The sequence below is a fragment of the Fistularia commersonii genome, chromosome 35 (genome assembly GCF_037954325.1).
Source record: "Fistularia commersonii isolate RoL2024-O1a breed Wild chromosome 35, RoL_Fcom_v1.0, whole genome shotgun sequence".
Lineage (NCBI taxonomy): Eukaryota > Metazoa > Chordata > Actinopteri > Syngnathiformes > Fistulariidae > Fistularia > Fistularia commersonii.
This window is the reverse complement of record NC_141318.1, coordinates 1,259,826-1,275,000: the sequence shown is the minus strand read 5'-3', so window position 1 is coordinate 1,275,000 and position 15,175 is coordinate 1,259,826. Positions and strand designations below refer to the sequence as shown.

Sequence of the window (15,175 nt, the reverse complement as noted above, 5' to 3'; positions counted from 1 at the left end):
ATGGAAAATATAAAGCAAATATAGATCAATAATATAAAGAATATGTACAAAAGATGAAAAAATTTAGATCAATAATATAAAGAAAATATGGATCAAAAAATGAAAAAAAAATATAGATCGATAAAATAAATTAAAAAAAAAAATAAATGAACATAAATTTAGTCAATTAAGAAATGACAGATATACCATGTCTAATTTTGCCGCTCCGAATCGAATCCCTCGCTCTTTGACCTACATCCTGGCACTCGAGGGAAAAGTTTCGAATCCTCCATAATCTATAATCTATAATCTATAATCTGTGAAACGGGCAGCGTCTCTCCCTGTCTGTTTTCCACCGTCGCAAAACACACGGCGTTTCCGTGGCGATGACATTGCGGCGTTCCTCCTTCCTCGCTCTTAATCCCCAAATTATCACTCGCTCTGCAAATCCGACCCCGTCCTCGCCTCCTCCTCCTCCGCCTCCTCGCTTCGGGTTTTTCCTCTCCCTTCTTTTCTTTTCGTTTTTTATTTTCCGCCCTCCGTTCTCCGTTCCGCCCTCCGCAATCCCATCCCCCTCCGGTAAGGCCGAGACAATAACGGGCCGCGGGTTTAATCTGGGAAATAAACACCGGGGCGCCGTTTGTTCGCCGGCCCGTTGGAACCAGGCGGAGTTAAGCCGGTCACCTTGAAGGGAAGGGCTTTTGTTAAGTGTTAGCATGTCTGCGCTAGCTCTGAAGCTAGGTGACGGTGCGCGGAGTTTGTGTGCGAGAAGGTCTACGCCGGTTAGCGTGGTTGCACTTTGGTTGAGCGTTGGCTTGTCTGGTCTTGCTGATAGCTAAATGTTAAGAGTTGGCTAATCTGTGCTTGGAAGAAGCTAGGTAATGAGAGTTAGCATTCTTTGCTAGCCTCAGAACAAGCAAGGATCCTTGGCCTGTGCTTTCTTGCTGATGGCTAAATGTTTAGTCGGCGCGTCTGTGCTTGCCAAAAGCTAAGTTATAATGTGCTTGTGCTAGCCCTGAAGCTAGGTGTCAGTACGCAGAGTTTCTGTGCTAGCCAGTAGGGATGATTTGCATGTCTTTGCTAAGCTGAAGCTAGATAATGAGAGTTAGCATGTCTTCGCTAGCCTATACCTAAGTGCATGTCTGTGCTAGCCCTGAAGCTAGGTGTCAGTAAACAGAGTTTCTGTGCTAGCATGTCTATACCAGTGCGGATGATTAGCATGTCTTTGCTAAGCCGAAGCTTGGTAATGAGAGTTAGCATGTCTTCACTAGCCTATACCTAAGTGCATATCTGTGCTAGCCCTGAAGCTTGGTGTCAGTACGCAGAGTTTCTGTGCTAGCCAGTAGGGATGATTTGCATGTCTTTGCTAAGCTGAAGCTAGATAATGAGAGTTAGCATGTCTTCGCTAGCCTATATCTAAGTGCATATCTGTGCTAGCCCTGAAGCTAGGTGTCAGTACGCAGAGTTTCTGTGCTAGCCAGTCAGGATGATTAGCATGTCTTTGCTAAGCTGAAGCTAGATAATGAGAGTTAGCATGTCTTTGCCAGCCTATACCTAAGTGCATGTCTGTGCTAGCCCTGAAGCTAGGCTTCAGTACGCAGAGTCTCTGTTCTAGCATGTCTAACGCCAGTTAGCATGGTTGCACTAGCTTTTGGTTAAACGTTGTCTTGTCTGGTCTTTCTGATGGCTAAATGTTAAGAGTTGGCTAATCTGTGCTAGGATAAAGCTAAGTAATGATAGTTAGTATGTCTTCGCTAGCCTCAGGACGAGAGGGGATCCTTGACCTGTCTGTTCTTAATGTTGAGTCGGCTAGTCTGTGCTTGTCTAAAGCTAAGCTATAATATGCCTGTGCTACCCTGAAGCTAGGTGTCAGTACACAGAGTTTCTGTGCTAGCCAGTCAGGATGATTAGCATGTCTTTGTTTAGCTGAAGCTGGCCTGTCTCTTCTTGCCTATGGCTAAGTGTTGAGAGTTGGCTAGTCTAATGAGAGTTAGCATGTCTGGGCTAGCCTATACCTAAGAGATTGTTCTTGGCATGTCTGTGCTAGCCCTAAAGCTAAGTGATGAAAGTTGGCTTGTCTGTTCTCACCTGGAGCTAAATGATTTTAAATCTGTCTGTGCTAATCTGAAGCTGGTGAATGACAGTTAGCATGTCTATGCTAACCTCTTGGTCTGTATGATCTTGCCATTAGTATTTTGCTCAGAGATGATGGTTAGCATGTCTGTTCTGATCTGTAGCTAAGTGATCCCGGTTAGCATGTCTGCCCTAGCCTAAAGCTAAGTAATGAAACTATGCATGGCTCTGCAAGCTGAAGGCTAAGTGATGACAGCTTTGCTAGCCCTAAAGTGGAATGCTAGCAGTTTGCATGTCTGTTCTCAAACATAGCATGTCTATGCTAGCCTAAAACTAAGTGAAGATACTCAACATGTCTCTGCAAACCTAAAGCCAAGTAACGGTATTTAGCCTGTGAGTGCTAGCCTGTAGCCAAGTGATGATAGCTACCTGTTTGTGCCATCCTAAATAATAACACTTAGCATGTTTGCAGTACTGTTCAGCTAATGGACGGTAGTTGAAATGTGTGCTTCTAAAAGTATCACAATAAAAACGCAAACATGGGTAGATAGAAAAGATTTAGCCTCCGAGCCGCGACACAAAGATTGAAAGTGGCGCCTGTTAATAACCGTCCGCTTCCTGCGGCGGGGAAACGGCGAGACCAGACCGGTGACAGATCATCGGTGAGAGTGTGTGTGTGCATGTGTGTGTGTGTGTGCGCGCGAGCGCTAACAGTTAGCGGACATTAAAAGAGGCCCGTGACGAGCCGGAGACAGAGTGTCAGGAGTATATTTGGGAGTCTGACTCCGGTTCCTAAATATAACGGGGTTGGAGTGACAGCTGCTCCACGTCCCGAGGCAGGTGGGGCGGGGGGTGCTAGCATGTCGCGGGGGAAGCAAAAAAAAAAATCCAACAACACGCAGAGGAAGGCTACAAATGGCCGCCGCCAGCTGCCGAGCTCCACGGCTATTTAAAGAAACTCCACGCCGCACTTGAACGCACCGGGTGTCGTTCAAGGACGGCGTCTGGTATCCGTTAGCGGGAGGTTCCACGTAGCGCGGTTTCGGAAGCGAGGTTCCCCCCCGTTAGCGCAGATTTTTTTCATGGGGATCAAATTCCGACTTAAAAAGGAAACAACAAGGATTCATGATGGTCGTTCATTCATTCATTGTGTTTATCGGGGGCGTGGCTGGAGCCTGGCATGGCTGTGATTGGACGAGAGGCGGCGTCATGCTGGATCTATCGCACGGACACATAAACATCGACATTCACCCTTTCATTTGCTTTTAGAGACGTTCACCCTCTCATATGCATGAGATATAGAGACGTGTAGCCGTTCACCCTTTCATTCACATGTCGAGGAGACAAATTTCATTTGAATATTTTCTACAAATATTCACCCTTTCATTCACACATCATACAGACATACAACATTCATTCACATATAGATACCACACTCTCATGCACTTATAGACAAGCATTCATTCTTTCATTCACATGTCATATTGAGACAGACCACCATTCACCCTCTTATTCACTCATAGACATTTAATTATACATTCATTCATTCACATGTCATATAGAGGCAACCATTCACCCTCTCATTCACATATCATACAGACCTACTACATAAATTCATTCATTCATCCACACATAGAGACGTCTCATTCACTTATAGACATTTGATTATTCATTCATTCACATGTCATATTGAGACATACCACCATTCACCCTCTTATTCACTTATTGTGACGTAAAACATTCACCCTTTCATTTGCACATTATATGGAGACATGTAACCACTCATTCATTCATTCATTCATTTACGTCAAATAGAAATACAACCATTCACCCAGTAACAAGTAAGAGACATACAACCATTCATTCATTCACACATAATTCATTCATTCATTCACTTATTCACATGTCATATAAAGGCAACCATTTATCCTCACATTCACATATCATACAGACATACTACATTAATTCATTCATTCATCCACATATAGAGATGTCTCATTCACTTATAGACAACCAGTCATTCATACATTCACATGTCATATAGAGACAGACCACCATTCACCCTTTCATTCACTTACAGACATTTAATTATTCATTCATACATTCACTCATTCATTCATTCACGTCATATACAGACCACCCTTTCATTCCCTTATAAACAACCACTCATTCATTCATTCACATGTCATATTGAGACATACCACCATTCACTCTTTCATTTGCACATTATATGGAGACATGCAACCATTCATTCATTCATTCATCATAGATACATATAAACACTCATCAATTCATGTTATATAGCGACAAACCACCCTCTCATTCACTTATAGACATACAAACATTCATTCATTCATATGTCACTTCGAGACATACAACTATTCATTCATTCATTCATTCACATGTCATACAGATATACAACCATTCACCCAGTAACAAGAGATAGACATACAACCATTCATTCATTCACACATCATTCATTCATTCATTCATTCATTCATTCACGTGTCATAGAGACATGCAACCATTCAGCCTCTCATTCACTTATAAAGACATACAGCCATTCATTCATTCATTATTCACTTATAAAGACATTCATCCATTCACATGTCATATAGGGACCACATTCACCTTCTCATCCATATGTCCTATATAGACGTGATAATTATCCCTGTCATCCAAATAATTCATTGGTTCACGCGTCGTCCCGACATGCAGCCATTCGCTGCGAGCGTTGGCGGCGCAGACAGGAAGCTCCGCCCCCTCCAAACAACCACGGCCGGCATAATGAGACCTTCGAGGCCGACGGTCGGAAACCCCGCCCTGGTCCGGGGGGGGGGGAGGGGGGGGGGATTCGGAGAAGGTAAACGTCCCACGGGCCCCGTTGGGGGCGGTGATCGGGACGCCGCTCGTTACCCCGGCGACAGGCGGCGAGCGATCTGTTGGAGATCGGAATAATGAGGGCTTAATAAGGCCGCGTCCTCAGGGGGTTATTTTGAAATCGGCCCACTTTTAGTTTTTAGGCAAAAAAAAAAAAAAAAAAAAACAGGAAAAAAAGGTCCTCGGTCTCCTGATTACGTCCGCCAGTCGAACCCAGACAGGAAGTCAACGTCCAGACAGGAAGTTGATAACAAACAAATACATGAATAAATATTCTGCTTCAATGTCATCACCTATTTACTTCAATTTGCATTTTATTTAACTTTTCACATTTTTTTTATTATTTTGTGATGATATATTTTTGCTTCTCCTTTGCTATCTTTTAATTGTCTCTCTATTTGTATTTATATTTATATTTATACTTATATTTATGGATACTATAACTGTTATACCAAATTTCCCCAATGGGTCAATAAAGTTTATCTCATTTTATCATATTTTATCTATTTTTGATTTCATCTTATCCATTTTATATACTTTACTTTGCTTTTCATTTGATATATTTCATGTTTGTATTTTTTTTATTATATATGTATATGTATATGTTTATATATATATATATATATATATATATAAATCTTTTATTTTTATTACACATATAAATTATATATTTTTTTTTATTTTCACTCAACCTGTTCTTCATTTTTTTTACAATTTATTTTTAAAATAATTAAATCCTCGTCTTTATCACGTGACCTGCATTTCGGGTTCGACGTCCGGCTGACGGTCGCCGGGCAACAGGAAGCCAAAAAACGGACCGAACCATTTGCGCGTTTCCCTCGGAAACGGGGGGTCGGGGAGTCAACCTGCGGCGGGTTCGCTTTTTTCGCCGAACCGTCCCATGAGAGCGTCGGGCGCCGTTTCGGCCACGCCCTCTTTTTAATTGACCGCCAGACGTAATTGGACCAAGTCAGCGGCGGCGGCGGGGGTCGCGTTTGCAACTTCACAAAGGAAAACAAACCGACTCGTCCAACACAAAAAAATCTTCCTCCGACCTCCACCTCAGGATTTTGACCCCCCCGCTGGGAGGGTGGGGGGGGGGGTCACAGCAAGCCCCGCCCCCTTCCCCCCCCCCCGCCACCACCGCCGCCACGCCGTCAGCGCTAAAGCATGTCGCTCCTCCGCTCGCCGTCCACACTCGGCCTCGTCTTACTTATTTATAGCAGACGGGGTAACTGAAACCAAATGTTTAGGGAGGGTGGGGAGGGTGCATGACCCACACACACACACACACACACACACACACACACACTTTCCTACATTTTCTTTTCCACCCCTTTTTATTTCCAAAAAAGGAAAAATCTGGCAAACTCATCACTTCACGGATGCAACCACTTCCGCAGAAAACGGGGGTGCGCTTGCTTGAGAAATTAGCGTTTCTTTTTGTTAGCATGTTAGCATCCACACACACAAAGCTCCGCCTCCTCTGACAACAACAACAACAACAACCAATCGGCAGAATCAAACATGGCGGCTCAGACTTACCATGTCGTCCAACAACCACTTTATTGTTTTGTTTTTCTTTCTTATCTCGGCAAACTTTTTCTTCTGCTTCTCTTCTCACTTTCCTCTCCCGGGGAAACGGACGAATAGCGAACATATATATATATATATATATATGGAAATTTTTTTTTTAAAAAGTGTGTGTGAGAGCCGGTAAGTGTGTGTTTGCAGGCAGATGGAGGTGAGGCCTTCACCGTAGCAGCTACTGCCTTCCTTCTTCTCTCCGCCTTGTCAGCTTTTCCAATAACAGACGCCTCCCCCTCTTCTGCTTCCCCTTTTCCTCCCCCCGCCCCTTTTGGCCGAATCCCCCCCCCGAGCAGCGAGCGCCTGTTTCCCGGCCTTTTTTTTTTTTTTTTTTTTTTTTTCCCTTCTTTCCTGTCGTCCCTCCCTTCCAGGACTCCCTCCATTTTTTTTTTTTTTTTTTTTTTTTTTTTCTATTTTAAAACACTTGTTGGCCCCGTCTGGGTTTTTTTTTTTTCGCTCTCTCTCTGGTGGAAGGAAAGTAAAAAAAAAAAAAAAAAGGAGGGGAATAAACAAACGGCTTTCGCTGGTAGTTTAGTCATCAGGCATTTTTTTTTTTTTTTTTTTTTATTTTTATTTTATTTTCTGCAGCTCGGCTCCGTGTGGAATTCATCGGCATTTTTCGCATTCTTGGGTGAAAACGGCGGCTCGGTGTGAAGACGTGCAAGCATTTATTTATTTAGTTATCTGTTTGTTTTGTATTTATTTTATTTATTGATTTTATCTGTTTACGTAGTTAAATAGAATTTATTTATTGATTCTATTTATGTATATATATATATCCATATCTGTTCTTAAATCAAATTTTATTTTTTAATTTTTTTATTTTTAAGCATTTATTTATGTGCAAATATTATTTATTTATGTTTTATGTGAATATATTTATTATTTTTTACAAATCTACTTATTTATTTATTAATAACATTTTTTTTTTAATTTAGCGGTGTACTTTTTCATACATTTCTATTTATTTATTAATTCGCGGATTTAGTCGTCTATCATACGTGCTTTTAATTAATGTGTAGATAGAGAGATAGAATTAAATTGAATTTTATTATAAATAACCACCATTGTCCGTCTTTATCGTCCATATCATATTTAATTAACATTTAATTAATATTATTTATTTTTATATTTCCTTTACAGTTTGTCAGAATGACTTTATTTCATTTCCCTTTTTAATTTATCTCATTTCATTTAATTGCATTTAATGTTAATTCCCCGTCACACTCAAATCAAAACTCGAGCGTTGGTGATTTTTTAAACGCAAACTGATTTTTTTTTTTTTTGTTGTTTTTATTTTTTATTTTTTTGGGGGGGGGGGCACATGCACATGCACCGACACGTGCACGTGGGATAAAAAAAAAAAAAAAAAAAAAGAGGGGGATAGATGGAGCGATTTAGAGAATGCAGATTCCTTTCCTCCGCTTTCATGTCGGCGGCCGAAAGCGAAGCCGGGAGACAAAGCCCTACTTTCTTTTCTGTCCTTCTCCACCTCCTCCTCCATCCTTCTTCTCCTCCGTCCTTCTTCTCCTCCGTCCTCCCTCCTTCCTCGTCCACACTGATCCCATTCTCTCCGCCCGTTTGTTTTCCCGGGCCGAAGCCGATCCCTCCTTTTCGCGTTTGATTCCGCCGCCGCCGGCGCTTTCATTATTGAAGGAGGTTAAAAAGGTCGTGCACGGGGATACGTGCACGTGGGTGCGTGCACGTCGCTTTCTTTTTGTAATGACGGAAAGAAGGAGGTGCGGACAAACGTTCACCCTTGTTCAAGTTGATGTTCATCCTCATTCACTCGTTCATTCATTCATGATTTAGGGATAAATAATTTCATTCATTCATCATTTTAACGCAGAAATATTTACTAATAAGACATTCATCCTTTCATTCCCTTGACAAAAAAGGCATGAATTTGTTTAAACTCACGCGGAATGAATTCACCATAATTTACATATTTATATGCAAACATTCACTCTTTCATTCACTCATTCATCAAATAGATCAACGCATTTATCATTTCATTTATTCGTCAAAGAGACATTTATGTATTCATCCATTCATTAATTTGTGCATTCACCCTTTCATTCATTCCCTTCATCAAATGACATCAATGCATTTATCATTTCATTTATTCATTCATTCATCAAAGAAACATCAAAGCAGTCACCCTTTCATTCATTCCTTTCATCAAATGACATCAATGCATTCACCCTTTCATTCATTCCCTTCATCAAATGACATCAATGCATTCATCATTTCATTTATTCATTCATTCATCAAAGAAACATCAAAGCAGTCACCCTTTCATTCATTCACTCATTCATCAAATCCAAAATAATGCCTATATCTCATCGTTCATTCATTCACTCATCAAACAGACATTCATGCATTCACGCTTTCATTCATAAATTCATGCATTCACCATTTCATTCATTCATCAAATAGATATTCATTCATTCACCCTTTTATCCATTCATTTATCAAAGATACATTAATGCATTCACTCTTTCATTCACTCATTTGTTCCTCCATTCATTCATGAAAGAGACATTCATGTATTCACCCTTCATTCATTCATTCATTAAATAGATCAATGAATTTATCATTTCATTTATTCATCAAATTGACTTGAATGCATTCATCCCATCATTCACCCTTTCCTTCCTTCAGTCATGTATTCACCCATTCATACATTTGTGAATTCACCCTTTCATTCACTCATTCATCAAATAAATATCAATGCATTCATCCTTTCATTCATTCATTCATTCATTCATTCATCAAAGAAACATCAAGGCAGTCACCCTTTCATTTGTTCACTCATAGATCGAATCCAAATTAATGCATTCATCCTTTTTGTTTATTCATTCATTCATTCATCAAACAGACATTCATGCATTCATGCTTTCATTCATAAATTCATGCATTCACCTTTTCATCCATTCATTCATCAAAGATACATGTATGCAATCACTCTTTCATTCATTCATTCATCAAAGATACATGAATGCATTCACTCTTTCATGCATTCATTCATCAAACAGACATTCATGATTCACCCTTTCATTCATTCATTCATCAAATAGACATAAATGCATTCACCCTTTCATGCATTAAATAGACATTTCATTTCATTCATTCCTTCTTTAATTCATCAAATAGACATTCATGCATTCACCCCGTCAATCATTCACTCATTCATCAAATTGACTTGAATGCATTTACTCTTTCATTCATTCATTCATTCATTCGTTCATTCATCAAATAGACATAAATGCATTCACCCTTTCATTCACTCATTTGTTCCTTCATTCATTCATCAGAGACATTCATGTTTTCACCATTTCTTTCATTCATTCATCTGTTCATTCAGTCATCCAAGAGACATTTTATTCATTCACTCATTCATTCATCAAATTGACTTGAATGAATTCACCCTTTCATTCATTCATTCGTTCATCAAAGAGACAACAATGCATTGACTATTTCATACATTCATCAAATTGACTTGAATACATTCACCCTTTTGTTCATATATTCATGCATTCATTTGTTCATTCATTCATTTATTCATCAGAGATATGAATGCATTTACTTTTATCTATTCATTCATTTATTCATCAAAGAGACATTTATGTATCCACCCATTCATTCATTTATTCATCAAATAGAAACAAATTCATTCGTCTTTTCATTCATTCATTCTTAAAATGGACATTAATGCATTTATCCTTTCATTTTTCATTCATTCGTTCATTTATTCATCAAACACATCAATGCATTCATCTTTTCATTCATTCATCAAATAGACCTTCATGTTTTCACCCACAGTCGCTCCCTCACCCATTCATCCATCTGTCCAATCCAGTCGCTACGTTAACAGACGTCCAGGACAACCAGGTTTCACCCTTTCATCCGGTCAAACTTCCCCCCCCCCGGTGGCAGAAAGGTGGAATTACACCCGTCTTTCAGAACGTAAACAAAAGAAGAAGAAAAAGGAGGGCGCGGAGCCGTCCGGAGTCGCTCCTTTTCTCTTCCTGCCAAATAAAGAGCTGGTTCGGCTTCCGGGGCGACCACGAGTTTGCTTGTCTAAGTCGCGCTAATCCCAAATAGCTGCGGGAAATTCAGGGAGAACACGAAGCCACAACAAAAGCCGAGGTTTCGGGCGCCGGCGTGGAGCCACGATTACGTCTCGTCAAGAGGAACTCGGGCAGCGACGGAACCGGCGGACGGGAGTTTCCGGGAACTTCGGATTTCCCGGAAAAGTCATTTTCCAGGCGACTTTAGCGCTCGATTGGCTCGACACTACGGCAACCAATCACAGAGCAGAAGGCCGTGACGGAACGCCCAATCAGAGAAGGCGCTAAAGAGGTACGGCCAAAGCACTATGTTGACTCCCCTGACATGTATGCTCGCCTCTGGCAGGAAGTAAATGCTCCTGGTATCCGAACGACATTGTTAGCGGTGGCGGCCATCTTTGTTTTGGATCAAACCACCTCTTGGCTAAGCGCTTGTTCCAACCCGTCCATCATTCGTGGTCACCTGAGGAGACCGAACCCCAAGGGGACCAGGATGGAGAGGTTGCAGAAGAAGGTCTCCAAGGGGACACTTTTGAGGGTACGTCCCCCTCCTGTGAACTTCTTCAACAAGAGACAGTTTCAGGACTCTGGATTCAGGATAGCTGTTACCATTCTGTGGAACACAGATGCACCTTAGCACCCCCTTAGCATCCTCTTAGCATATCCTTGCTCCAATATGTGCTCATTCAGATACGACACAACGGCTATGTTAGCTTACAGGAGACGCCTGACACACTGTGTGTATTTAGGATAGCTGTTACCATTTGTTGGAACACAGCTGCACGTTAGCATCTCTGTAGCATCCCCTTAGCATCGCCTTGCTTCAGTACGTACTCATTTGGACACAACGCAACAGCTACATTAGCTTACAGGGGACACTTTTTGCATAATGTGGATTTAGGACAACTGCCACAAACCTAGCTGCATCTTAGCATTACCTTAGCATAGCCTTGCTCCTGTACGTACTCATTTGGATACAGTGCAACAGCTACGTTAGCTTACAGGAGGCACGTTTTGCGTTATGTGGATTTAGGACAACTGCTACGAACCTTACTACATGTTAGCATTACCTTAGCATAGCCTTGCTCCTGTACGTACTCATTTGGACACAACACAACACAACAAATAGGTTAGCTTACAGGAGGCACTTTTTGCGCTATGTGGATTTAGGGCAACTGCTATGTACCTAGCTGCATCTTAGCATTACCTTAGCATCGCCTCGCTCCTGTGCGTACTCATCTGGACACAACACAACAAATAAGTTAGCTTACATGACGCACTTTATGCGTTATGTGGATTTAGAACAAGTGCTACAAACCTAGCATCCCCTTAGCATCCCTTTGCTTCAGTATGTACTCATCTGGATACAACACAACAGCTACGTTAGCTTACAGGAGGCACTTTTTCGCGTTATGTGGATTTAGGACAACTGCTACGAGCCCAGCTGCATCTTAGCATTACCTTAGCATCACCTCGCTCCAGTGCATACTCATCTGGACACAACACAACAAATAAGTTAGCTTACATGATGCACTTTATGCGTTATGTGGATTTAGAACAAGTGCTACAAACCTAGCATCCCCTTAGCATCCCTTTGCTCCTTGTCTGTACTCATCTGGATACAACACAACAGCTACGTTAGCTTACAGGAGACACATTTTGTGCAGGTTAGCATTTTTCTGCTAAGCCCCTGGAGCAACTGCGGCGTCTTTAGAGGAACCGCAATTTCGAAATTAAAACCCGACAGTCCCGGGATGGCGGTCGGGTTTCCACGGCGACAGCAGACGTCCCAACACTCCACGGACCAAAACATGCGAAAAAAAAACTTCATCCGTTCAGACGAAGGTTTGTTTGTGTGTGCTTGCGCCCGAATGCCGTTGCCATGGAGACGCCTAACAAGAGTCGTTTAATTCATTTTTTTTTTGTCCGCCCTGCCCGCCGGGACCAAAAAAAAACAAAAAAAAAAACAACAATCCCCACCGCCCGGCTTCTTTCAGCTCGGATCATTCCCAGCATGCCTTGCTGCTCCTTTTTTATTTTATTTTATTTTATTTTATTTTTTTTTTTGGTGGAAAGAGCAGCCAATTAGGAGGCCGGCGGCCTCGGAGTCGGTCCGGAACGCCGGCGTCCTCGGCTGAATATGAACCCGCCACAGATGTCGTCATGAATAAATACAGCTATTTATTTCAAACCTCCAGCTGGATTCCCAAGAAAAAAAAAAAAAAAAAAAAAAAAAAAGTGCGGCGTTGTTTACTGTTTCCTCCTCCTCCGTCTGTTTCCACCCATCCTTCCATCCTTCCATCCTTCCATCCTTCTCTCAAGTTCAGACGGTGACGGGAAATAATGATTTCAAACGCCAGATTAGCCTCCATGTTGCTACACGGTTCGTTTGTTTGTTTATTCATTTGTTTGTTTACATGTTTGTTACTTCGCTTGTTTGTTCATTTATTCATTCGATCAGTCAATTTGTTCGTTCATTTCTTCATGGATTCGGTGATTCGTTCACTTGCTCATTTGTTTGTTCGTTCATTCGTTTGTTTGTTTATTTGTTAGTTCACACGTTCGTTACTCCGTTCATTTATTCATTCGTTCAAGCTTTTGTTGTTCACTTGTTCGATCGTTTGTTCGTTCATTTCTTCATCTATTCGCTGATTCGTTCACTCGTTCATTTATTCGCTGATTCGTTCACTCGTTCATTCATTCATTTGTTCGTTGACTCGTTCATTTATGTTCATTCATTTATTGGTTCATTCATTCATTCATTTGTTCGTTCACTCATTAATTGATTGTTCATTCATTTCTTCATTTATTCGTTCATTCGTTCATTTGTTTCTTTGCTCGTTCGCTTTTCCATACATTCTTCATTTGTTTGTTTGTTCACTCATTCATTTGTTCAGTCAAGCGTTTCTTTGCTCATTCATTCATTCATTTTCTGGCTAGTTTGTTGTCCAGGCTAATCCTGCTCTCCAAGGAGGAGGTTGATGAGGACGAAGAAGCTTCTGGAAAGGACAAGAAGGTCCAGAGGAGCTTCCATGAGTTCCTCAAGGTTCTCCGAGTTCCTCAAAAAGTCCCAAAACACACCCTGACAGGTGATTGGTTGACTTTTTCCAGAGAGGGCGAACGGTTTCAAGCGATGATGGCGACTGGCGCAGGGTTAGCCCCGCCTCCGCCCTCTCAGCCAATCACAGAAGGGAAGCGGGAAAAGCGGCCCCATGTTCTCCAGAAGGTTCTTCAGATATCATGTGTTTTTTGAAAAGAGAATCCTTGAGCTGCTCTGATGTATATTTGATAACCCCCTCGCCGTCCTCCATTAGCCCCTAGCCCCCCCTAGCCTGCTGTGCTAAGCTAACTAGCGCAGCTGACGCTCACCTGGGAGAACGTCTGACTATAAAAAAAAAACAAATTAGCAAAACTCATCTTCTGCAGCTTTAAAATCACACCTTTTGGTGCAGAGAGGGGAGAGAACACACACACACACACACACACACACACACACACACACACACCCTGCTGAGAGCTGTTGAGATAACATCACCCCGTCTTAAAAACCTAGAAACGGCTCCTTTTTATCTCGCCGTGGCGCCGCTTGTTAAATTAAATTAGACGTCCTGAAAGGTTCCTCGATCTCGGCGCGCCGCCATCGGGGGGGGAGGAGGCGGGGTTTCAGCCGCGCCGCCGCCGCACGCCAACGATGAAAAGAGACGCGTTTTTTCTAAGCTATTTGTAAAAACAGCTAGCGGTGAGCTAGGGGAAAAGGGGGCGGGACTTCGACTTGGATTTGGAACGTCGCCGTTTTGAAAGTCGCCTCCGACTGTAAACATAGCTCCTATCGGCTAACGGTTGCAATGCTAACACCTGACCTCGGCGCATTTGCTAAACGTTGTTAGCTATCGAGCTAAAGGAGAGGCTGTCAATATTCATTCAGCTACGATGAATGAATGAATAAACTTTTCATCTTCCTAAAGATGGAAAGGCTTCTTATATATGAATAAAAACAACAAAAGTGAATGCTAAATGAATGAATGAGTGAGTGAATGAGTGGATGAATGAATGAGTGGATGAAAGGATGAATGGATGAATGAGTGGGTGAATGAATGAATGAGTGGATGAAAGGATGAATGAGTGAATGAATGAATGAGTGGATGAAAGGATGAATGAGTGAATGAATGAATGGGTGGATGAAAGGATGAATGAGTGGATGAATGAATGAATGAATGGGTGGATGAAAGGATGAAAGAGTGAATGAATATTGTGCATGAACATATGACGCGTGAATGACAGGATGAACCGTCTGTGTCCGTGACCCCGCGGCCTCTCGTCCAATCACAGCAGAGACGGGCTCCGGCGCTCGCCGCAACCCCGCGTGCGAGCTAAGCGGCGTGGATAATGAATGAACGGATGAATATTTCAGCGCCACTACCTCCTTTTAGCGCCCGTAAAACCCATCGGTTGCGGTTTCGAGGCGCAGGACGTTTCCTTTCCCCGGCTCTTCGGAGCTCTCACTTCCTGCCGCTTTGTATTTTTAGCCCCCGGCTAATTAGCATATTCAAATGTAAGCATTTTAGCACAGTGGCTAGCAGCCA

The 15,175-nt window shown here is 42.0% G+C and overlaps 1 protein-coding gene across 2 annotated transcripts in view; it reads right to left on the bottom strand.

The window, feature by feature from the left end:
* The window catches only part of sgcd (sarcoglycan, delta (dystrophin-associated glycoprotein)), a 202,219-nt gene that overhangs the window by 79,899 nt on the left and 107,145 nt on the right, over positions 1-15,175 (bottom strand). Inside the window, exon 1 of one of the 2 annotated variants that reach the window (XM_086142133.1) lies at positions 6,478-6,729. The exons of the other annotated variant lie outside the window; for it this stretch is intronic. Coding sequence (XP_085998259.1) covers positions 6,478-6,480 — 3 coding nt within the window. The 5' untranslated portion in view covers positions 6,481-6,729. Of the gene's footprint in view, positions 1-6,477; positions 6,730-15,175 lie in introns of those variants that run through there. 2 annotated transcript variants of the gene reach the window in all.